At 47.0% G+C, this 26,011-nt stretch overlaps 1 protein-coding gene across 1 annotated transcript; it reads right to left on the bottom strand.

Annotated features, from left to right (window-relative positions):
- Positions 1 to 24,354: 24,354 nt before the first annotated feature.
- On the bottom strand, positions 24,355 to 25,537 carry LOC125510253 (uncharacterized protein At1g76070-like). The gene has a single exon (XM_048675376.1). The coding sequence runs from the start codon at positions 25,394 to 25,396 to the stop codon at positions 24,563 to 24,565; it is 834 nt and encodes a 277-aa protein (XP_048531333.1). The 5' UTR covers positions 25,397 to 25,537; the 3' UTR covers positions 24,355 to 24,562.
- Between the last annotated feature and the right edge of the window lie 474 nt (positions 25,538 to 26,011).

Raw genomic sequence — 26,011 nt, 5'->3', positions numbered from 1 at the left:
TCTCCTCACGCCCTCACACAATGCGAGATGCCGTGATTCCACTATTGGTGCCCTTGAAGGCGGCGACCGAACCTTTACAAACAAGGTTGGGGAAAACTCCACAACTTAATCGGAGGCTCCCAACAAGACCACGAAGCTTCACCACAATGGAATATGGCTCCGAGGTGACCTCAACCATCTAGGGTGCTCAAACACCCAAGAGTAACAAGATCCGCTAAGGATGAGTGGGGGAATCAAAAATCTCTCGGTGGAAGTGTAGATCGGGGCCTTCTCAACCACTCCCGAGCAAATCAACAAGTTTGGTTGGCTAGGGAGTGAGATCGGGCGAAAATGGATCTTGGAGCAATAATGAAGCTTTTATGGTGGAAGAGATAGGTCAAAGGGGGAAGAAGACATCCTTTTATAGTGGGGGAACAATCCACCCGTTACCCCCCACTCAGCCCCGCAGAGAGCGGTACTACCGCGGGGGCAGGGCGGTACTACCGCTCCAAAGCGGTACTACCGCTCCACCTCAGCGGTACTGCCGCGCTACAGGAGAAGGGGCTGGGGCTGGGACCCAGAGCGGTACTACCGCGGAGGCAGGGCGGTACTACCGCTCGCAAGTAGCACTACCACCACTACTACTGCAGCTAGTACCGTAAAACCCGACACGAGAAAATGCGCACTAGAGTCGAGGCGGTAGGAACATGGAGCCACAGCGGTACTGCGGCTGAGGCCACCAGCGGTACTACCGCTCCGAGGAGCGGTACTACCGCTTGCTGAGCTTCAGCCGTACTACCGCTATACTGCAGCTAGTGCCGTAAAACCCGACACGAGAAAATGCGCACTCGAGTCGAGGCGGTAGGAACACGGAGCCGCAGCGGTACTACAGCTGAGGTCATAAAGCGGTACTGCCGCTCCGAGGAGCGGTACTGCCGCTTAGTGAGCCTCAGCGGTACTACCGTTGTGGCCCGGTACTACCGTTGGGTCCAGGAAAAACCACAAAGGGAGAAGAGAGAAGCTCCAGAGAGACGGAGAGAAAACGGTGGGAGAGAGAAGAACGTGTACGTGTTGATTCCACCCAAACCATACCGAAGCAGATCCCCTCTTGATAGTACGGTGACTACTACGAAACTTAGTCCACCAACAAAGTCACGAAGGAAGCTACACCGTCTTGAGTAGAGCGTCGAGGGGAAATAATCATTGCGTGCCAAAGGATGAATATCTGAAAGAAACCAAAGCACCCGATTAGTCCGCAAATGCATTGTCATCAATCACCAAAACACCGTAGGGATAAATATGCCCTTACAATCTCCCCCTTTTTGGTGGATTGATGACAATACGGGATTTGCATAGAAAAGAGTAATGACATAGAATGCAAGAGAACCCATGCCTATAAAAAATAGACAGGCTCCCCGAGATGTTGTGCACATTCGATAAGTACTTTGGACTGCACGGCACACATGCTAGGATCACGGCTCCCCCTATATTTTAGAGACCAACAACCTAAGCAAGATATATGAAAACAATATATATGATAGGATAAGCATGCAAGCTATAAGATACCGAGGTGCATAACACATAAATAAGATAACACAGGTAGCATATGTCTTACACCATATGTCTGGAACTTAGGTCTCACAAGCACAAAACCAAACAAAACCAATCAACGAGAAAGAAAACGAACGACACAAAGACACACTCGCAAACACAAATCCCTAAACTCTCTCCCCCTTTGGCATCGAGACACAAAAAAGGGGCAGAGAGGGACACCACGACTCCAGGTGATGGGCGAGGAAGGTCCTGAACATCACATCTCTGCATCTTCATCGTGGGTTGAAAAGTGCTCGGCATCGGAGTCGGTCCAGTGACAGTTCTGATGAATCCAGTCCTCCTCTTCAGTGATCTGTCCCTCAGACCCACTGACAACTGTGGCTCCCAACTGACGCATGATCTCCTTGTGGCGCGTCCTGGCATTCTTCTCCGCCACATGAGTCATGTATTGACCATGGGACTCCATGCAGAAGAGCTTCTTCATCTTGCGCTTGAGCTTCTGGGCCCAAGATGGTTCTGCACTGGAGTGGCTAACATCCTCATCGTGGGCACCAGGAGCAGCCTCACCCTCAGTTCCCATGGCAGCAGCAGCAGCAGACGGGCCCCCGGTGGCAGCAGTAGCAGAAGGACCCCCTGTGTGAGGCGCTGACCAGTTGTCCTTCTTCCTCAGGCGCTTGATCTCATGTGACACCAACTCTCCAGTTTCTAGCAGCACTCTGGGATAAGTCTGTGCCCAGGCCCTCTCAATGAGCCTCATGATGAAGGGACCATAGATAGGACACTTGCGCTCAAACACGGCAGATACAAGTTCAGACCACATGACATGAGAGATATCCAGACTTTCTCCAGTGTTTGCTTCCTTCTCATGCTGACAGAAAAGGAGCATGTCCACGAGGTAGGAGTGAGCCTGATCAAGATTCCCAATGCGAGGGAAGAGAGTCTCACGGAATATGCGATGAAGAATGTCCAGATACGGACACAGCTCGTAGGTCTTCTTCTCAGTGACAGGGTGAACCTTCACAGTGCAGTAGGGCCAAAGAGCTTGCTTGTGGGTGGAAGTGACATGGCGGTGAGGACGGAAACCGACAGGAGTCTCAAGCCCGTTATCCACCACATCAAGTAACTCCATGAACGCCCCCCACTTGACAGAAAGCCGCTTGCCATTGGTCATCCAAATCAGAGTCCTGTCGCTATCTGTTCCAAGATGGACGGTGGCAAAGAATTGAGCCAACAAATCCGCATCGAAATCCTTGTTGAACTGCATGATCCTGAGAATGTTCAGCTGAGTGCACATCTGAAAGGCTTCTCCAAAGTACTCTGGATCCTTCTCCATAGCATCGGTGTCAATGGAGCGAACATCAACATAGAGATTCTTCTTGGCCTTGATCACATCAAAGTAGATGGCAAACTGAAAACGGTTCCAGAACGGACGGTTGACCAAAGTGGGTTCTTGGTCCACCGTATAGGGGTTGCGGCGACGCTTCTCCCAAAACTCCTTGCTGGTCATCTCAGTCACAGCCTTCCCTTTTGGCTTGTTGGCGGCTCGCTTCGATTGCTGAGGAGGTGGAGGAACAGTTGCAGAAGCACTGGCTGGAGGCGGTTGGGTGCTCGAGGAACCACCGGCAGGCTCTGAGGTCCGGTAGCGCTTGGAGGTGGCACGCCCGGGGTTGATGCGGCGACCTTGTTGCTCGGAAATGTCATCACCTGGAGCCAAACACAAAAGGAGGCAAAGCAACCAGAAGAAACGAGCATAAGCCAACAAACACAACAACAAGATCAAGGGAAGGTAAGAAAATGATGGAAACTGGCATGCAGCGGTAGTACCGTGATCAGCCCGCGGTAGTGCCGCCCTGAACGGTAGTACCGCCCCAAAGGGAGCGGTAGTACCGCCCTAGGCCAAGCGGTAGTACCGCTCCATCGGGAGCGGTAGTACGGCTTGAGGCGGATACACAGCAGTTTCAAAGCGCGAGGCGGTGAAACAGTGGTTTCCTACTACCGTGGACAGATCCGGCACTACCGGCCTACCAAATTCAAAAATATTCCTACCAAACATCAATCTAGATGATCTAGTTGCCTTCTCCAACCAACTCAAGCCTAGATTTAGCCAAAAATCTAGAGATGCAACCACCATTGCCCCTAAGCACAAGATCTAAAAGCAAGACCAAAAGAGAGAAGGAACGTGGGCAATACCGGCATCCATGGCAAGAGGACGAGGTGGGGATTGACTCCACCGAAGGAAATGGAGAGGAACGCCCCAGAGGAGGAGATCCACCGGAGCCCTTCCGCGGTGGAACGGTGCTGGAGAGAGAGAGGCACGAGGGAGCGAGCGAATGGGTATGGGGAAGAATAAACCTCCCCCTGCCCCGATAGAAAACCTTTGGCCCCGCCCCGCAGCGGTAGTACCGCGCTGGGAGCGGTAGTACCGCTCATAGGCGGTAGTTCGGCACTGGTGTGGCGGTAGTACCGCTTACACGGTAGTACCGTCCATCACCAGCAGTAGTACCGCTTATCAGCGGTAGTACCGCTCGCCAGCAGCGGCAGTACCGCCCAGCACACCGCGGCAACTAGACTACATGGCTTAGCTCCAAAAAAACCCGCAACCAAAAAACACAAGAACACATCAGCAAGAGGCCAAGAAAGCTCTCTTCAAGAGAGGGCGGTGGCCGAAGCCACCTATGTTTGAGTCAAGAGGTATGGCGCCGCGAAGATTTTAACCTTGGGCCCATGACCAAAACTCGTCTTTTGAGCACACGTGCCATCAGCAATGGCTAAAGGGAAAGACTTGATCAATTTATGCATAATGGGGGGAGGAAGAGTTCATCGAGAGAACAACACTCCCCCTATGTCCATGCCTACACCTAAACTAGACAACAAATTGAGCGTGGTAGGGTGTGCACGGGTTCAAGCAACATTGCTTGAATCAATGATATTTAGCTCATGCCTTAACTCGCGAAATCTTGCTTCATCCAAGGGCTTCGTGAAAATATCTGCAAGGTTGTCATGAGTGTTGACATAGTTGAGCTCGATATCTCCTCGCCTAATGTGATCCCGGATGAAGTGATACCGAATCTCAATATGCTTCGTCTTGAAGTGTTGCACCGGGTTGAGACAAATCTTGATGGCACTTTCATTGTCACACCAAAGAGGCACTTTGTCACAAGTGACACCGTAATCCTTTAAAGTTTGCCTCATCCATAAGAGTTGTGCACAACAACTACCGGCCGCAACATACTCCGCTTCGGTGGACGAGAGAGACACACAACTTTGCTTTTTGGAAGACCAACTTACCAACGAGCAACCAAGGAATTGACATCCTCCGGACGTGGACTTCCTATCCACTTTGTCTCCCGCCCAATCGGAATCCGAGTACCCTACAAGCTTGAAGTTTGATCCTCTTGGGTACCATAAACCAAAGTTTGGGGTATGAGCCAAATATCGAAAGATTCGTTTGACGGCCACATAGTGACTTTCCTTAGGTGCGGCTTGAAATCGTGCACAAATTCCCACACTCAACATGATGTCCGGTCTAGATGCACAAAGGTAAAGCAAGGATCCAATCATGGAGCGGTATACCTTTTGATCCACCACTTTACCATTGGGATCGAGATCAAGTTGGCACTTGGTGGGCATTGGGGTGGGAGCCGGCTTGACGTCACTTAGCTTGAATCTCTTGAGCATGTCTTGAGTGTATTTGGATTGATTGATGAAGGTTCCTTCTCTTCTTTGCTTCACTTCAAACCCTAGAAAGAACTTCAACTCCCCCATGGAGGACATCTCGAACTTTGAAGTCATGAGAGCGGCAAATTCCTCATTGAAAGCTTTGTTAGGAGAACCAAAGATAATATCATCAACATATAATTGGTACACAAACAACTCCCCTTTGACCTTCTTAGTAAAAAGAGTGGGGTCGATTATCCCAACTTCAAACCCACGGTCTTGTAACAACTCGGTAAGGTGGTCATACCACGCACGTGGGGCTTGTTTAAGGCCATAGAGTGCCTTATCGAGTTGATACACATGATCGGGAAAGTAGGGATCCTCGAACCCGGGGGGTTGCTTGACGTACACCAATTCATTAATGGGACCATTAAGAAAAGCACTCTTCACATCCATTTGATGTAACTTAAAGTTATGATGAGAAGCATATGCAATCAACATGCGAATGGATTCAAGACGAGCAACGGGAGCAAAGGTTTCACCGTAGTCGATACCCTCGACTTGGGAGTAGCCTTGTGCTACCAAACGAGCCTTGTTGCGAATGATAATCCCATGGGCATCTTGCTTGTTCTTGAATATCCACTTGGTTCCAATGACATTATGGTTCCCCGTTGGCCTTGGCACCAATCTCCACACTTTGTTGCGCTCGAAGTTGTTGAGTTCTTCATGCATGGCATTGAGCCAATCCGGATCTTCGAGCGCCTCATAGACCTTGTGAGGTTCCACACAAGAGACAAACGCGTGATGCTCACAATAATTTGCTAATTGTCTACGAGTGCTTACCCCCTTTCTTAAGCTTCCAAGCACGTTCGTCATGAGATGATCCTTGGTGGAGAGCTTGGAATCAAATTTGGCGGCACGACGCTCTAATTCCTCCTCGTTGGTGAGTTGAGGAGCGGTTACTTGATCATCTTGAGCGTCGTCATGAACTTGTTCTTGGTCTTGAACTTGCTCGAGGGAGAGAACTTGACCTTGGGCATCACTTGGTGTGTCAACACCGTCTTGAGTATGATCTTGCCCTAGGTCTTGTTCATGAGGTTGAGGGCCTTCACTTTGTTCTTCGGAAGTGTGTGGGCCTTGGGTTGGTGATGGCTCCACTTGAGTGGGGCATTGTCCTTCTCCTTCGGCCACAAGGGGTTCCTCAATGGGTAGGATGAAACCAACACCCATTCTTCTTATGGCTTGAGGAGGAATTTCATCACCTACATCACAAGTGCCACTTTGCTCCACTTGGGAGCCGTTATTCTCATCAAACTCCACGTTACACGTCTCCTCAATAAGTCCCGTGGATTTATTGAGGACACGGTAAGCATGAGAGTTTGTAGAATAACCAACAAATATGCCCTCATAAGCTCTAGCCTCAAATTTAGACAACCGAACACCTTTCTTGAGAATGAAACACTTACACCCGAATACCCGGAAGTACTTGAGGTTGGGCTTGTTACCGGTGAGTATCTCATAAGGAGTCTTGTTCAAACCCTTGCGGAGGTAGAGCCGATTTGATGCATGACACGCGGTGTTGATGGCTTCGGCCCAAAAGTTGTACGGAGACTTGAACTCCGCCATCATGGTCCTTGCCGCATCCATCAACGTCCGGTTCTTCCTCTCCGCAACACCGTTTTGTTGAGGGGTGTATGGTGCGGAATATTGATGCTTGATTCCCTCATCACTAAGAAACTCATCCAAGGTGTAGTTCTTGAACTCGGTGCCGTTGTCACTTCTTATTGTCAAGATCTTTGCATTGTGTTGACGTTGTGCTTCATTGGCGAAGTCAATGATGGTTTGTTGGGTCTCGCTCTTCCTCTTGAAGAAATACACCCACGTGTACCTTGAGTAGTCATCCACAATCACCAAGCAATACTTTCTACCTCCAAGACTATCGAAGGATGGAGGCCCAAAGAGATCCATGTGAAGGAGCTCCAAAGGCCTCTTTGAATAAATGATAGTCGTGGGAGGGTGAGCCTTCTCATGTAGCTTTCCTTCGATACAGGCACTGCAAGCACGATCTTTAGCAAAACTAACATTCGTTAGTCCACGGACATGGTCCCCCTTTAGGAGACTTTGCAAAGATCTCATATTGACATGGGCTAGACGGCGATGCCAAAGCCATCCCACATCAACTTTAGCCATTAGGCATGTCGCGGTCTTAGTGGGTCGCTCTGAAAAGTTAATCACATATAGACCGTTCTCGACATGCCCAACAAAGGCTACTTTAAGAGTCTTGCTCCACAAGAGGGCCACGGTATCGATATCAAAGAAAGTGGCAAAGCCCATGATTGCAAGCTGACGAACGGAAAGTAAATTGTATGCAAGGGACTCAACAAGCATGACCTTCTCGATCGTGAGATCATGAGAGATGACCACCTTGCCAAGTCCCAATACCTTAGAAGATGAGGCGTCACCCCACTCGACATTGGTGGGCATAGATGGAACCTTGTGCACGTCCACCACCAAGTCCTTGCTTCCGGTCATATGATTTGTAGCTCCGCTATCAAGCAACCATGATCCACCACCGGAAGCAAACACCTGCAAGAGATCAATGCTTGGTTTTAGGTACCCATTTTGTAATGGGTCCTTTGATGTTAGTAACAAGGGTCTTAGGAACCCAAATAGACCATTCAACGTGCTCATGAAGAGAACCAACAAATTTGGCATAAACATGCCCATCACTAGCACGGCACAACACATAAGAAGGATTAAAATCGCCGGCTTTGTTGGGTGTGGTGACATTGCCCTTCTTGACTTTGTTCTTCTTCTTCTCCTCGGGGACACTTTCTCCCGCCCTCACAAAGGTTTGCATGAGGGGAGGAGGTCGTTTGGTCTTGTCATTCTTCTTCTTGTTTTTGGAGTCGGAGACGTACCCAACCCCTTCCTTCGCCACACCTCTCTTTTGGTTGATCAAGAGATCATTGAGGTTCTTCTTGCCTTGTATGCAAGTCGCAAGGCCTCTCTCAAGTTGCTCCTTCAACTTAGCATTTTCCTCAACAAGATGTATATGCTCACAACACGGGTTAGTAGCATTTGCATTATCAATTAAAACCATATAAGGAAAAGTTGCTTTCTCCTTAGTTAGCTTCACTTGGAGTTGATCATGAGACTCCTTGAGACTAGCGTGAATACCCTTCAAGGCCTTGTGGGCCTTGTCAAGTATATCAAACTCCTCTTTGAGTGTAGCAAGATCAACTCCGAGTTTGGCCTTCTCGGAATTTAGCACACGAGAAACAACGAGGGCATGATTATAATCTTTCTCTAACTTAGCATGATCAACGTTGTATGACTCCTCAAGAGCCAAACGAAGACCACGCTCTTCCTCAAGAGCATTGGAAAGGTCCGAAATCTCATCGGCATAGTCACGACTATGCCCTTCCATCTTTGAGATGGTGTCTTCGTGGGCCTCGATCATGTCATTGGCCTCGCCAAGTTGTTCCAAGAGAGCAACAAAGTGCTTCTTGGATTTTCCCTTGAGTTTGCCCATAAAGGCCTCAAACTCGTTAGCCTCCACATTAACTCCCTCAACTTCATTAATGCTCTCCGATGGGGAAGGATGATTAATGATGGTAGTTTTGATGTTGGAGGTTACCTTGTTGGTGGCTTTCGCCATGAGGCACTTGGCGTTGATGCTCTCGTTGGGTGAGTCGAAGAGGGACACTCGTGACGTTGTGGCAATGGCGACGGAGGCCATGGCAACCGACTCATCATCTTCATCATCGTCATCATCCTCATTGTACTCTTCTTGCACAACCAAGGCCTTGGGAGGAGTCTTCTTGGTGAAGTTATTCTTGTTGGGGAACGACTTGGCCTTGTCCTTTCGAATGAGTTTGCCACCATTGTCTTCCCTCTTCTCATACGGGCATTCCGCAACGAAATGACTCACGTTGCCGCAATTGTAGCAAGTCCTTACACGTTGCTTGCCCCTCGTGCCACTCGAGGTGTTTTTGCTAAAGTTGTTCCTCGAGTTTTTCTTGCTCCAAAATTGCCTTGAAGCAAGTGCCATGTGTTCATGATATGCATACTTTGTATCTTCGGGGTTGCTCTCCTCCTCTTCCTCTTCTTCTTCTTCCACGGTGAGCTTGGCTTTCAAAGCAAGGTTAGGCTTCTTTCCCCGTTGAGAACGGAGCACCGCATTGTCGGCGGTCTTGTCCAAAATGTTCATGGCCACAAACTCATCCAACACCTCGCTTGAGGTCAAAGTGTGGAAGTCCGGTCTTTGGCGGATGACAGAGGACATGGCCTTGTGGTAGGGCATCATTGCCTTGAGGAATTTGCGCTTGACCCAATTGTCATCCGTGTCCTTGCTCCCGTGATCTCGTAGTGAGACCGCGAGTTTGGTAACTCTCCGATAAAGCTCACGAGGTTCTTCATCTTCCTTCATTGCAAACTCATCGGCCTCATCTTGTACCACTTCATAGTTGGAGCGTTGAATGCTTGCACTTCCCCGATAGAGAGACACGACACAATGCCATGCATCTTTGGCCAAGGCGAAGGGACGAAGATGAGGTAGGTCTTCGGGTGGAATTGCATCTTGAATGATGAAGAGAGCATTCTCATTGAATTGATTGTCCGCGGCTTCTCGAGGAGTGAAGTTGCTTGGATCATGTGGGTAGAAACCTTCTTCAATGATTCTCCAAAGGTTAGTGTTCACATGATTTAAATGACGTTTAAAGCGGTAAACCCAAGAATCAAAATCCTCATTTTTCACAATCTTAGGAGGAGGACCGGCATGATTCAAATGAGTAGAAGGAACCGGTCCACCATACACAAGTGGTGGTTCCACATGGGCAAAGATGCCGGTGCCATTCTTGCCACTAGAAGAAGGAGCCTTTTCACTACTAGCTTCCCCCTTGTCGGGGATAGCATCCGACACCTTGTTGGTGGGATCCCCCACTTTCAACGGTGCGGTGGATAGTTTAAGCCCCTCAAGAAATTTAGTAAACATGTTTTCAACTTCGGTCGTCATGGAGGTTTTCAATGTCTCCAAGGCTACATTGAACTCCTCACGAGAGACCAAAGTTCCCCCATCGCCCGTAGACGAGATAGGATTCACACCGGAGTGTTCCTCCGCTCCGTCTACGGTATCAACCATACTCTTTGGACGGTAAAGTCCTTAATAAAGAGACGAGGCTCTGATACCAATTGAAAGGATTGATATGGTTGACTAGAGGGGGGGTGAATAGGCAACTACCAATTTTTAGCTTTTCTTTACCAAATTAAACTTTGCATCAAAGTAGGTTGTCTAGATGTGCAGCTAGGTGAGCAACCTATATGATGCAACAACAACATGCACACAAGCAAGTAAGGGAACAAACACTAAAGAGCTTGCACAAGTGAAGGTAAGAGATAACCAAGAGTGGATCCGGTGAAGACGAGGATGTGTTACCGAAGTTCCTTCCTTTTGAAGGGAAGTACGTCTCCGTTGGAGCGGTGTGGAGGCACAATGCTCCCCAAGAAGCCACTAGGGCCACCGTATTCTCCTCACGCCCTCACACAATGCGAGATGCCGTGATTCCACTATTGGTGCCCTTGAAGGCGGCGACCGAACCTTTACAAACAAGGTTGGGGCAAACTCCACAACTTAATCGGAGGCTCCCAACAAGACCACGAAGCTTCACCACAATGGGATATGGCTCCGAGGTGACCTCAACCGTCTAGGGTGCTCAAACACCCAAGAGTAACAAGATCCGCTAAGGATGAGTGGGGGAATCAAAAATCTCTCGGTGGAAGTGTAGATCGGGGCCTTCTCAACCACTCCCGAGCAAATCAACAAGTTTGGTTGGCTAGGGAGTGAGATCGGGCGAAAATGGAGCTTGGAGCAATAATGAAGCTTTTATGGTGGAAGAGATAGGTCAAAGGGGGAAGAAGACATCCTTTTATAGTGGGGGAACAATCCACCCGTTACCCCCCACTCAGCCCCGCAGAGAGCGGTACTACCGCGGGGGCAGGGCGGTACTACCGCTCCAAAGCGGTACTACCGCTCCACCTCAGCGGTACTGCCGCGCTACAGGAGAAGGGGCTGGGGCTGGGACCCAGAGCGGTACTACCGCGGAGGCAGGGCGGTACTACCGCTCGCAAGCAGCACTACCGCCACTACTACTGCAGCTAGTACCGTAAAACCCGACACGAGAAAATGCGCACTAGAGTCGAGGCGGTAGGAACACGGAGCCACAGTGGTACTGCGGCTGAGGCCACCAGCGGTACTACCGCTCCAAGGAGCGGTACTACCACTTGCTGAGCTCCAGCCGTACTACCGCTATACTGCAGCTAGTGCCGTAAAACCCGACACGAGAAAATGCGCACTCGAGTTGAGGCGGTAGGAACACGGAGCCGCAGCGGTACTACAGCTGAGGTCATAAAGCGGTACTACTGCTCCGAGAAGCGGTACTGCCGCTCCGAGGAGCGGTACTGCCGCTTAGTGAGCCTCAGCGGTACTACCGCTGTGGCCCGGTACTACCGCTGGGTCCAGGAAAAACCACAAAGGGAGAAGAGAGAAGCTCCAGAGAGACGGAGAGAAAACGGTGGGAGAGAGAAGAACGTGTACGTGTTGATTCCACCCAAACCATATCGAAGCAGATCCCCTCTTGATAGTACGGTGACTACTACGAAACTTAGTCCACCAACAAAGTCACGAAGGAAGATACACCGTCTTGAGTAGAGCGCCGAGGGGAAATAATCATTGCGTGCCAAAGGATGAATATCTGAAAGAAACCAAAGCACCCGATTAGTCCGCAAATGCATTATCATCAATCACCAAAACACCGTAGGGATAAATATGCCCTTACAACGGTTAAGGTCACCGTGGAGCCATATTCCATTTTGGTGAAGCTTCGTGGTATCGTTGGGAGCCTCCAATTAAGTTGTGGAGATAGCCCCAACCTTGTTTGTAAAGGTTCGGTCGCCGCCTCTAAGGGCACCAATAGTGGAATCACGGCATCTCGCATTATGTGAGGGCGTGAGGAGAATACGGTGGCCCTAGTGGCTTTTGGGGAGCATTGTGCCTCCGCACCGCTCCAACGGAGACGTACTTCCTCTCAAAGGGAAGGAACTTCGGTAACACATCCTCGTCTCCACCGGCTCCACTTTTGGTTATCTCTTACCTTTACTTGTGCAAGCTTTATTTGTGTTGTATCCCTTGCTTGCTTGTGTGCTTGTGTTGTTGCATCATATAGATTGCTCACCTAGTTGCATATCTAGACAACCTACTTTGATGCAAAGTTTAATTTGATAAAGAAAAACTAAAAAATGTTAGTTGCCTATTCACCCCCTCCCTCTAGTCAACTATATCGATCCTTTCAGAAGTTCTTATCAAACCGGGGCTCCAAGCGGTACCTACATTCACCATGAGTTGTTTTCACCTCGCAAAGAAGACGTGCCGGAATCTGACCTCTATCTCTTCAAAATTCTGGTGGGGTGCAAGAAATGGTGAGCGGAAAGTGCATTGGATCTCATGGCAGAAAATGCATGTGACCAAACGTGAAGGTGGAATGGGTTTTCGGGATCCAGAAGCTTTCAATCAGGCTCTCCTTGTTAAACAAGCATGGAGGATTTTACAGTGCCATCATCTTTGTGTGCAAGGGTACTTAAAGCGCGGTACTTCAAGGAGGATTCGATCATGTCAGCCACCTGCCCGTCGACGACCTCGTTCACTTTCAGAAGTATATTGCATGGGAGAGATCTCCTGCACGAGGGTACGGTGTGGCGTATTGGAGATGGGTCAAAAGTCAGCGTCCACCATGCAAATTGGATACCCAAAAGTGGATCATTGAGACCATTGGGTCAGGTTTTCATACCCGGGGTGACTAAGGTGGCTGACCTGCTAGCTCCGGATGGTTGCAACTGGAATCATGCTATTGTGGACGCTATGTTCTCTGCAGGAGACATGGCGGATATCAAACAGATAGCGACGGGGGGCATAGGTATAGAGGACTATATGGTGTGCAATTTCACGAAAAATGGTTGCTTCACTGTCAGATCGTCCTACCATCTGAAAATGACCCTCATAAAGGTAAGAAATGGGATGTCGGAGTCATCTAGTTCAGTAAACACGCACAAGGGGTACATTGCACTGTGGGACACTAACGCGCCGGGAAAGGCAAAGATCCATATGTGGAGACTCATAAAAAATGGTTTGGCTGTTGGATCAGAGCTTCACCGACGAAGGATTAAGCCAGGAGTATTCTGTGTTGCATGTGGAAGGGAAGAAACTATATACCATCGGTTTTGGGGCTGTCAGCACTCTGTCCTCTTTTGGCGGTTGTTTCAAGCGGAGAGGAGAGTTCCAGCGGTGACCGCGCCATACCCGATGGAGACCCATAGTGCTTTAGCTCGATGGCTGATTGGATGGTTCGCCGATGCATCGGATGAGGAGAAGGAAGGAACGATGCAGGCTATCTACGATCTTTGGCTGGCCAGAAATGAGGCAAGAGATGGGAAGAGAATCAAGGCCCCCCATGAAGTGGTTCCGGCTGTGCTTACCCATATGCAACAATGGAAGGAAGTTCATCCAGCAAAGGACAGGAGTTCGCGGCAGAAAGAGAAACAAAAATGGGAGCCGCCGGATGAAGGTTGGATCAAGATAAATTCAGATGGAGCTGTCTCGAAAGCAGGTGACAAGGGTGGCGGAGGAGCAGTTCTCAGAGATCACAACGGGGCTTTTAGAGCAGGTATGTGTCATCATTTTCCCAATATTGTTGATCCAGGGTTGACGGAAATCCTGGCATGCAAGCAAGCTCTTCGTCTGGCAATAGAAATCAACGCCGAGAAGGTGCAAGTGAAGCTTGGCTGTCAAGGGGTGGTTCATATATTGAATCACTCACCAAGACATCTACCTGCAGCTGGACCTTGGGTGCAAGAAATAAAGTCTATAATGCGATCGTTTTCAGAGGTAAAGGTGTCTTGGGTTAGGCGTTCTGCGGATGTTGTCATGCATAAGTTTGCGAAAGTAGGTGTTGATGATGAACTTTGTAAGGTTTGGGTGGGGGCTCCGCCTGACTTTGTCCTGGATGTAATTTTGGATGAGATTCGGAAGTTTGAACTCTAAATAAAGCGGCAATACCAACCATATTAAAAAAAAGTGCATGCATCGTCGCGTTGGAGTTGGCCATCCGACCGTCTCGGGATGTCCGTTGCATCTCATCTTCACGCGTTGAGTAAACCAGCCGGTTTGTTGTTTAACCCGTCGTCAGGCTGGTCAGTCTTAGGTGGTGTTTGGTTCTCTAGTCCTAGGACTTTTTTTAATCCCTAGGAGTTTTTAAAAAAGACTCTCAAGGAGGTGCTTCTAAGGTCTTTTAGCAAAAAGTCCAAAAAGGTTTCATCCTATTTGGTTTGTTAGAGACTTTTTATAGTCCCAACATAAAAAAAGTGTTTGAAACCAAACACCCCCTTACACCACCGGTTCCCATGGGCGAAATGGGGCGCACGACGCACGACGACCATTTGGGAGCGCCCTACAATCCACCTGTCTCTTACGAGAGCACACAGACGCCAGGTTAGCCACACGAGCAAACGATTCAGGCCAGCTCATTTTTGCTGCTATTATACTCACTAATATAAAATACCATATGATGTAGCCGTAGGTCAACTACATGGAAGATACGTACGATGCACTAACTAATCGAGCAGGAGCCAGGTGTACGGGGAGCGTATACTAAACTAATAAGAAGCGATCCATCTCCTGGCCAGCGGCGGGACACGATCCGCCCTTTTGCTGCCGCCGAGCAAAGCGACCTGGCCTACCCATCATCGTCGTTAATCAATTTAACACTTTACGCGGCACATCAGCTTCCCTGCCAAGCCCCGAGCCGTGCCTGCCTAATGATACAACGGCCAACTTTTAAGCCAGTGGATTTTTAGCAGAAATCTCCGATTCGCCCCCGCCATCATTCATTCATTCGCCTCTACTTTTTCCTTGCTGCTGCTCCTGCTGCAGCGCATTGGACGACAGGAATCATCTTTTTCTTCCACATGGCCAGAAAATTAGAATAGCGCTGAAAAAGTACTACTATATGTAAACAAATTAGACAGACCGTATTGTTCTGCCCCGGCCGGTGGTCAGGTCAGGCCGCTGCAACTGGCTCCTGAGAGTGGTCACCCGTGAAAAGCAAGCGAGCCTTTTCGTCTTGTTTTTGTGACAAGATCTTGTCTTGGCTGGTAGTCGGTCGAACGTGCTTGTGTTTCACGCCGCCGAATGCCCGTTACGTCGAGTGACAAATCCGCCAGAGTAGAGTAGACTGTGCTGTTGTTTTACTCGCAAAAAAGAGAGAGAGAGAGAGAGAGAGAGAGACCGTGCTGTTGCTTCACGCCGAGCCAGGACGGTGGTCTGGCGCGCCAAATCTGAGCAGGCCGGCATGGAGAACAAATCCAACTGTACTCCGCTGCAGGTTGCAGACATGCCTTGCTGTCTTGTCCTCTCCGCCGAAACTTTCAGATATCACCAAGACAGAACGGGCCATGGATTTGTCGGCATGGACGTGTGGGTCCGCCCTCGATATATACTGTATGTGTAATCTGCCTTCACGGACGGACCGCTCGTAATAAGATTCGAGGCCTGAGGTGCACCCAACGTCTACATCCAGCTGGTGGTACGTTTCCGTCTCTCTCTGTATCTGGAGCCGTGTTAACTGTGACCCCCCCTGCCGCTCCTACCTTGGGGGAGGCCAATCCGTCCTGCCCCACTCCACAGCGACGGGAGCCGGCGACGGCGACGGTGACGGCATCGTCGACCGGGTGCTCAGCTCAGTCCCCCACGTACACACGGGAGCCGTCGCCGTCTCTTTGTCTGGCAAACAGCGACCCCGAGACAACGGTGGATAGACGATGAATGGATCTGTCTCCATAGACTCCAAGCGTGGCGTGCTTAATTTGGCGGCAGAGCAAACAGACGTGCCGCCGCCGCCACCCACTATGCTCACCAGTTTGCCAAATTTTAGCAAGCTTTTGGGAGCACCAAAGGAAACATCTACGACGACATGGCTATTTGGGGGCTGCAAGCCGAATTCCAAGTCCCTTTCCCGTCTGCCCTGCGGTCCAGAAGAATTGTAGATCATGGATCATGTTTGGTACGCGTCGCACTTTCGTCCACGTTGCTACATGGCCTCGGGCGAGCACTCGACCAATTCTGTTTTGCTAATGGCTTGAAACCGGCCGACGGCCGTGCAAGTTTAACCAATTTGCGCGTCGATTAGTTCATAGTTCCTATAGGGCGCTTCAACCGCCGGTTGAGCTTAATGGCTACAAAGAGTCAGCTCTAGAATGGGCCGGTCCAACCAGCACGATCAACCAGGCGCCGCCCTAAATGGACAGACCCGGCTCGCCCGAAGCCACTTGCTCGTTTTTTCTGTTTGTTTCACCTTTAGTTTTATTTCTATTTCTTTTATTTACTTTTGTTTATACTTACAGAAAAATATAAACATATATATTATAAAGATATATACTTTCTATAATGTTTTGAAAAATGTTAATTATGCATTTTAAAAATAATGAATGTGTATAGAAAAAATATTGACCATGTATACGAAGAATGTGTACAAAAAAATACAATACGTCTGAAAGAATTTGACCATGTATTAAAAATATGTTATTAAAAATTTCGAACAAGTATTTGAAATTTTTAATAAAGCATTTAAAATTTGTTGCATGCGTATAGAAAAAATGCCGACCATTTATAAAAATTAATAATCTTGCATTGAAAAATGTTGACCAAGCATTAAAAAAATGTTAAATGTGTATAGAAAAAATGTATACAAAAATATACAATATGTGTGAAAAAGTCGATCTAGTGTTTAAAATATGTTAATGAATCAATTGAAAAAAAAACATTATACAAGTATTTGAAAACTGTTGAATGTGTAGAGAAAAAATGTTGACCATGTATTGAAAAAAATGTTAATCTTGCATTTAAAAAATATTTATCAAACATTTGGAAAATGTTAAATGTGTATAAAAAGTGTACATGAAGAAAAAATATTTTTTTTAATAGAACCGAGAAAGAAACAAAAAACTGGAAAAGAAGAATGAAAACAGTAAAAACGATAAAGAAACAAAATAAAAACCGATGAAAAACGAGAAAGAAAGAAACTAAACCAAAGAAAAAAGATTGAGATGAAAAATAATGAAAACCAAGAAAAGAAACAAAAAAACAAAAAAACAAAGAAACACAAAGGAAAAAAGAAATAAAAGCAAAACCAATAAAAGCAGAGAAAGAAACAAAGAAAATCCATGAAAATACCTCTCGGCATTAGTGGTTTGCTCTCTCCAAAAAAAAAGAAAATCCATGAAAAAACAAAGAAAAAACAAAAACAAAGAAACAAGATAGAAGCAATGGAAAAACCAGACCTTTCCCCTAAGTTCATCACAACTTTTAGTTTTCCACAAACACAATAGTGGCTTTCTGGCTAGCTGCGGTACTCAACACCGGGGAGTCCTCGGTTTGATCCTTCGTTCTCCCCTTTTACTCCATTTCTCATTTTCTGCGCGAGGTATAACAGGTCGGCCAACTACTGTTTAGGCTTCACACAAGAGCTTGTTCCATCTCGTGTAAAGCAAGATATAGCTCTCGGGTCGTCGCATTTTCTGTCCACATTGCTACATGGGCTCGAGCAAGCACTCGACCAACTGTTTTGCTAATGGCTAGAAACTGGCCCATGACTGTACAAGTTTGACCAATTGTGTGTCACATTACCAAAAGATGCCCGTGAATCCAATTCGGCTTTTACGGCGCTACGAATACGCCGGGGCTATATCTCAGTCAGTGCGAGTCGGAAGATACTCTCGCATTAAGATTTTTCTTCCCCACTTTGTCCCAGTGATAGTTCACGCTCCCTTGCTCGTGCCTTTTTCTCTTTCATTTTTCCTTTCGGGTTTTGGTTCCTTCATGGTTTCATATGTTTCTTTTTTTCACCATTTTCTTCATTTTTTTGTGTTTTTACTAGTTTTTTCTTTTTTTCTTTGGTTTTATTTTGTTCCCCTCTCTATTTTTATTTTTTCTTATTTTCTTAATTTAAATATTTTTCTTTGTTTTTATATATCCATATTAATTTTCTTAGTTTTCTTTGGATTTGTTTTGTTTTTCTTGGTTTTCCTTCCTTTCCTCATGGGGTTTTACAATTTTCTTTGGGTTTTCCGTTTTCCTTCGTTTCTGAGGTATTTCTTTTGTTTCTTCGGTTTTGACCGCTTTTGTTCGGTATTTTTTCTTCAACACATCTCTACATTTTTGTACACATCTGTACACCTTTCGTATACATCAGAAACATTTTAGATACATTTTAAACATTTTTCAGATCCACGAAAAATAGTTTTTATAAATTATGTTTGATGACTAATTTTCTCAAACAAATTTTACATTTTTGGTATATATCGAAAAATCTAATACATGTTCAACATTTCTAGAATATATGATTACCTTCTTTTTTTATGCATGATCAATGTTTTATAAAAATTGTGTTTTTATGTTTGAATTTTTTAATAAACATTCTATTTTTTCTTATATTTCAAATATATGTGTTTGATGACCACTTTGTTCATACACATTGTACATTTTCGGCATTGTTTAGAAAATTGATAACTGGTAGCTGCTCGGTCGGCTTGGGAGTAGTGGTTAATCGGTGAATCGGCCTATCAACTTAATTAATCAGTCGATCATTAATGGATACACTAAATAGGAATTGCCAACACGTATCTAGTTTTTTATGTATAATACCATACTCTCATGGTCTCAGCTATGTAATATACCAAAATATGCTATTGTTTGGTCAAACTCTAGCTATTGAGGAGCAAGAGGGGGATTGGAGGGGTTACAGGGAAATTATTTGTGCTTTGTTTACCCACAAGTTCTTGGGTCAACATTGATTATCGGCCTAACAACTGATTAATCAGTCTAACAGGCTAATTAATTGGCATGACAAGTTAACACGATGAATAGGTGCTATTTGATTTGGTCACCCTACGAGTAGCAATTAACAGGCCCATTAACTGATTAATCATCGAACGAATTCTTGAACAGTGATTTTTGGTATGTATTAGCAACATTATTTTTATACATACTTAACAATTTTGAAATATGGTGATTAATAATTTTTTGACTCACAATCAATTTCTAAAAATTGTTTTTTACAATGTGTTTTTAATACATGTTCTACATTTCTGTACACATGTTTATATTTTCGAAATAGATGAGTAACATTTTTATAAATATTGATATTTAAAGAGTGCTTTTCTTCATAGACATAGTACATTTTTCCTTCATATGATGTCTATTTTCCAATAACTTGCTTAACCTATTTTTCAGTTGCTTGATTAAAAATTTAAATACATGATGAACTTTTTTCATACATATTGTATATTTTTATATACAATTTTCATACAAATGAGAGGCATTTTTTTCTAAAATATTTATATGTATAAATATAAGTAGAATAAGCCCGCAAAAAAAGTAGAATAAGAAAGCAAAAAAGCAAAAAAGGTCAAATATGAAAAAAAAATATAATAAAGGAGAATGGCCTCCCGTGAGCTGGGCTGGCCCAGTCTCGCGCTCCGTTAGGCGAGGCCGCCCTACTTCTCGCGTCTAGTGAGGCAAAGGCACACCCCTAACGCTAGAGGCAAGGTTTTGCTTCCGCGAGAGGCACGACCGTGCCTCTCGGAAACGGATAAAAAACGCGTTTTCTGTTTTTTTTTCTTCCGCGAGAGGCAGGATTGTGTTTTTCACCAGAGGCACGGCCGTGCCTCTCAAAAAACGAAAAAAAGCATGTTTTTTGTTTTTTTCTTTCACGAGAGGCACAGTTTAGCTTCTGCGGGAGGCACGAAACGTGTTTTCTGTTTCTTTTTTCTTCCGTGAGAGGCACGGTTGTGCTTTCGCGAGCCCATGCCTCTCGGAAACGAAAAAAATATGTTTTCTATTTTTTCCATCCGCGAGAGGCACGGTCTTGCTTGCGCAAGGTGCATGGTTGTGTTTTCGCAAAAGGCACGGCCGTGCCTCTTTCAAAAAGAAAAAAAAACATGCTTCCAGTTCGGTTTTTTGGTCTATTTTTTTTGTTCGTCTTTTGTAAAAAAAATCATCAAAACCTATCAACATGAGATATAATAGATCTCGACGCGAGGAATCCAATGGTGTTTTAAATGATTCGATATTTGGACGTACGGTTTTAGAAATAAAACATTTTAAATAAATGGATGTATGAAAAACGGGAAAATTCCCACGTTACGACAAGTGACACGCATGCCACTTATCAAAATCTGAGAAGATGGAAGTGATCTTTTAAAGAAATACTCTTTAATTAGTGATTTAGTACGAATAGGCATCCCGCATACGCAGCGCCCACATAGACTTCCGATCCTTTCCTACTGGCCTGGTCCATGTGACCGTCATTCAGTGGTATTGATTCTTTTGTGGTTTTTTCCCGGGACATTTTTGTGATTTTCTTTTCTCATGATTGGTTTTGTTCGGTTTACCTTTTTATCATTTTCTTTTCTCATTTTACTTTTAATTTTCGTTTTGAATATTCCTGTTTTCTTGTTTCTCGTTTCATTTCTTTTCCTTTTTTTAATCTGTGAACATTTATCAAATTCCAGAACTTGTTTGAAATTTATTTTGTTTCTAAATTCAGGAGCATTCCCTAATACACAATTTTTTTTGCAACTGTTGAACTTTTTCCAAATTTGGGTTCATTTTTTAAACCCATGCACTTTTCCCAAATCCATTAATTTTATAAATCGCAAGGCCATTCTTTGAAATATTTGAACTGTTTTTCTATTTCATAAACATTTTTCAAATATGTTAATATTTTTAAAATCCACCAACAGATTTTGAAATTATGAAATCTTTTCAGATCCATTAGCTGTTTTTGAAATAATGCAGAATTTTCAATTTTGTGTTTGTGTTCTGCCATTTTTCTCACAATCAACTAAAATGGAAAAAGAAACTCGCTCGTTCGATCCAGTCAATTGTTTTGACCATTAAAGTTTTGACGTGTAGTTGACCATGTTGTCTTCTATTTTATTATTCAAATTTCATCAAATTGAAAAAAGAATCCTTGATTTGAAAAAATCATCGATTTTTGTAAAAGTTCACAAAATTGTGAAAAATTTCAATGATTGTGATTAATAGTTCATCAATTTTGAAAAAGTTCATTGATTTGGAAAATGTCATCAATCTTGAAAAATAGTTCACCTATCTTAAAAAAATTGGCAAATTTTTAAAAGATCGTCAATTATGAAAAAAGTTCACAAAATAGAAAAAGTTTGTTGTTTTTAAATTAAGTTCATCAATTTGGTTTTGAAAACAGTTTGCCAATCCCCAAAAAAATAACCAAATTTGAAAAAATTCAACACTATTGGAATAAGTTAATCGATTTGAAAAAAATCATCAATTTTAAAAGAAATCCATTGATTTTCAAAAAAAGTTCATCAATCTTCAAAAAAATTAACCAAAACTGGAAAATAATCATCGATAGAAAAAATGACAAAATTGAAAAAAAATTCTTTGAAAAAAGAAAGGGAATAAAAGAAAGATAAAACCACAAAAAACCGGTCCAGGAAAAGATAAGGCGAAAAAACAGAAGCTCTCCAAAACCAGGTATCTTGGTCCACTCATATACCTTAAATGGGCGGGCCCATGACCATCAATGCAGGAGGGGGGTGCGCCGTTTGCGCCGAGACCATTAACCAGCGGTACGGGCACCGAATAGGGTTTGGCGCGATGAATAACACTGATATGTGTCATCTTTGTTTTCCTTTTCCCCCCTCAAAAATAAATCTGTTGCTTTTTTCTTGTTCATGCGTATCTAAAAGCATGCAGCGACAGGTGAAATGTGAAATTTTTAGCGACCGCCAAACGGGCAAAACGTGAGCCAGGCCGCCTTTTTATTAGGATCGTGCACTACTCTATCCCTATGAGCAGCTCCAGGCAATTGAGCTGACATATCATCTCATCGTCTGAAACCTAAAATAAATTTAAAATAAATGCAAGCATCAAAACTTAAACCCTGCTGGACTAATGATATCATTGTCTTTTTGATTATCCAACCACAGGTTGGTTTGAATGCTCCCTTCGTGTTGTCGTCTGTACTGAAGCATGCACGCGACAACCCTCAAGAAAAAAAATGAAGCATGCACGCGACAACCCTCAAGAAAAAAATGAAGCATGCACGCGACGGGTTAAACGTAAAAATCTCAACAACGAGAAGGAACGGGCAAAACGTGACGGCTAACGGCCACGAAAACACATCCTCGTGTGTTGCCCACGATTGGTATGTGATGTACGGCCAGCCCCATGTTTTACCAGCACCTGCCTCATTTGTCAGATCATGTCGACACTAGCAGCTTCGTTTTCTTATTCGCATCCTCGTCTTGTCATCCTTATAATAATAGCCAAAAAGAAGGTGCATCGCATGCACTTACGGGCACGCGCTCGCGCGTGAAAACCTCCAGGGAACCTAGCTTCTGATGTGAAAAAAAAATCTCACGAATCAACAATATATATAAATATGATACCGCGAACCAACCTATGGTTGAATGCTTAAAGGAATAATGTCATCTCAGCTCACCAGGATTCAAGTCCTAGTGCTTGTATTATTTCTGGATTTATTTCAAAAATTTCGGCGATGCGCTTTCAATGGAAGGAGACGTTTCCGTCGACGACGAGGCATCTACGGTGATCGATACTATCCACAATTTTCTTCTTCCTACGATCCCCTCCACCTCAACCAGCGCCGCCGCCTCCTTGGTCCCGTTCGAGCCGCCCTCTGGCATATGATACCTGGTCCATGTGAAGATCATTAGCTATAACTCTTGATCGATACCATCTACACTTTTCTTCTCCCTACGATCCCCTCCACCTCAACCAGCGCCGCCGCCTCCCTGGTCTCGTTCGAGCCGCCCTCTGGCATATGATACCTAGTCCATGTGAAGATCATTAGCTATAGCTCTTGATTGATACCATCCACACTTTTCTTCTCCCTACGATCCCCTCCACCTCAACCAACGCCGCCGCCTCCCTAGTCCCCTTCGAGCCGCCCTCCGGCTCCCCTCGACCCTCTCTTCCTGGCCCGGCGCCACCGCATCCGCGGCACACCCGCCGGTAGGCACGACCTGCATTTCATCTAGGGATTCTGAGTCTCACAGCGCCGCCAGGCTCGAGCCGGCTCTTCTCGTCTCCAATGGCCGACGAGTCACCGGATGTGCGCCTTCTCCTCCGCCTCTTTGGTGTAGCCCTATCGACTGGTACCCATCGCCGCCGCCCATGACCACCAGTTCGCCACCCCGTTCTTTTCCACCCCAACTCGCCGTCGTCGCTGGACCGTTCTCTGCTGCCCCAGCTTGTTGTCGTCGCAGGACCATTCGCTGCAAATACCCTCCCTCCTCCCTCCTTCCGTCCTCGATTCTCCGTCCTCTCCCTTGTATGCTCTCCTTCTTTTTCAGTCTCCGGCCGCAACAGCCTCGAAGTCTAACTAGATTCTTTTTTTTTTGTCTAACTAGATTCCTTTACAGGCATGAACCAAACAAAACAAGGATTTATCCATTACGTCCTTGTTACCAGCGTGATCTAATTTCTTTACCATTGACGTTACCTCTCTCTAATCCAAACACCTATAATTCCTTCCTGCCGACATCCAAGTCTACAGTGGTAACTTGTGCTGACCAAATTTCTGAGACTGAAAACACTACACGCTCCATAATTACCGGGGGGGTTCTCAGTTTTCTAGACGAAACGTGTGTCGACACAAAACTGCTCTGAATATGACACGATGATCGATCGGGAGGGGCCGAGCATGCCATAGCTAGGCCCCTGGTATGGACGGAAGGCGCCATCGTCTTGACTGTTTCGACCATGACACCGATCGAACCAATTAATTATGTCAAAATCCTTCTCAATATCGGAGGCTCTAGTGTAGCTAGCGTACAAATATTTTTCTCATCTTGGAAAAGAGGAAGGCGACCAAGCCTTTCTTTGGAGAGGATATGCTCGCCGCCGACGCTCGCAAGCGCGACCAAGCAAGCAAAGCAAGGATGCGTGTGTGAAAATTATGCTCGCGTCCGTCGACTTTGCAAATGTATTCGAAATCGTCTCTGTTCGTCTTTGTACATGTTTTCATTCAAAAATATGCTTCCACTCGTGCCTGATTTAAAAAAAATTCTTTAATTCCTTCAGGAATACACGACCATCACACATTTACAAAATCAAAATCGACACTACTACTTTGTATTATGAGCATCACGTAGAAGTATACTGCTTCTGTACACAAACTAATGAAAGAACAGACGACACATTTGGCGTGCCCTGCATGTGTGGCAGCCATGCAGGTCCTAGCTGCTGCGGCGTCCGCTCTCAGGGGAGCTCCAGAGGAGTGGGAGGGGACATGGGGCGGCGCCGCCACAGGTTCACCTCCTTCCTGGGCTCCGACGCCACCACCCCGCCGCCCAGCACCAGCGGCGCCGAGAACGCCACGAACCCGTCGTCCACGTAATCGTCGTCGACGTCGACGTCGGAGCCCCTCCTCTCCGCCTCCCTCCAGTCGAAGTCCTGGAACGCGCCGCGCCCGCTGGTGAACCGCTTCATCTGCCCCAGCCCTGCCATCCCCGGCCCCGACACCGGCGCAGCGGCCACGGCGGCGCTGCTCCCCGGCCTCCCCTTGAAAAGATCGGCAGCGCCGCTCGACTTGTGGGACGAGGAGGAGGACGAAGGCCGCGACCTGCTCCGTCGGGAGAACATCCGCCTGACGAGCGACCTCTTTGGCCTGCTGTGGACCGGCGGCCGCGGCGGCATGGGGCAGGCGCCGCCGTCCATCCCGCAGGCGGCCGCGGGGGCGACGTTCTTTGCCGCCTTCCTGGCCTTGCTGGTCTTGGACTTGCTCCGCTTGATCTGGCCGATGCACGACACCTTGGGCGACGAGGCCTCGGGCGTCCGGTACCCGCTGCCGCCCCCCTGCTTACTACCGCCCCGCCTCCTGCCGCCGCCGCCGCGCGCCTCGGGCGGCACGATGGAGACCATGGGGCCGGAGAAGGCGTTGCGGTGGTTGAAGGACGCCTTGCCGCCGCCGGCGGGGCGGGAGCCGAAGGTGGTGGCCGTGGAGGAGGAGAAGGAGGCGGCCGTGGACCTGAGGAAGGACGCCAGCGCGCCGCTCCTGCTCCTCGCGTGCTTCTTCGTCGGCTTCCTCTCCATCGCCTGCTTGTGCCGAGACCTGGACGCGCTAGCTAGCTATAGATTCTTGGCCGATGAGCTCGATGGATCGTTTGCTTTTCAGCCTTGTCCTTTGTACCGTGTACTGGTCCTGGTTATATACGACGGGCGTTGGCCACGCACCGGAGGAGGAGGGGGGACGGTTGGTGACGGAGTAAAATAAGGTTGCGGGGTCGCGATGTGACGGCGCACCGCGCAGGCACTGGCGGAATGGCGTGTTCGGTGGTCAAAGGCCGGGAAACCGGCGGGGGCAGCAGGTTCGTTCCGGCCGCTGCAGCTAGCGAGCTAGCTAGCTACTCGTGCTCCTCATTAATCCCCGCGGCGAAACCGCGCTCGCTCCAGCTAGCTAGCCAGTGGGCGCCGACGAGGTCGTGGTCGGGACGTACGTGGACCGGATCCGGCACGCGCGAGCCGGGATTATATTAGCGTTTCCCGCGCGACCTCGGCGCTCACTACTTGTGTCGACGACCCGGTTTCCCCGTGACACAATCCGACGGCCGCGTCGCGTCGACGTCGCCGCCGTTTGCCTCGTCACCCCCGAGCGCGCCGTCGTGGCGCCGGCGCCCGTGGCCGACGACGACGACGGCTCGCTGGTGC

Source organism: Triticum urartu, chromosome 5 (genome assembly GCF_003073215.2).
Source record: "Triticum urartu cultivar G1812 chromosome 5, Tu2.1, whole genome shotgun sequence".
Classification (NCBI taxonomy): Eukaryota; Viridiplantae; Streptophyta; class Magnoliopsida; order Poales; family Poaceae; genus Triticum; species Triticum urartu.
This window is presented reverse-complemented; position numbering and strand designations above follow the sequence as displayed.

Coding starts and splice junctions, on each gene's coding strand:
- LOC125510253 (XM_048675376.1), bottom strand. CDS start 25,396: ATGGAGAGGAAGCCGACGAAGAAGCACGCGAGGAGCAGGAGCGGCGCG.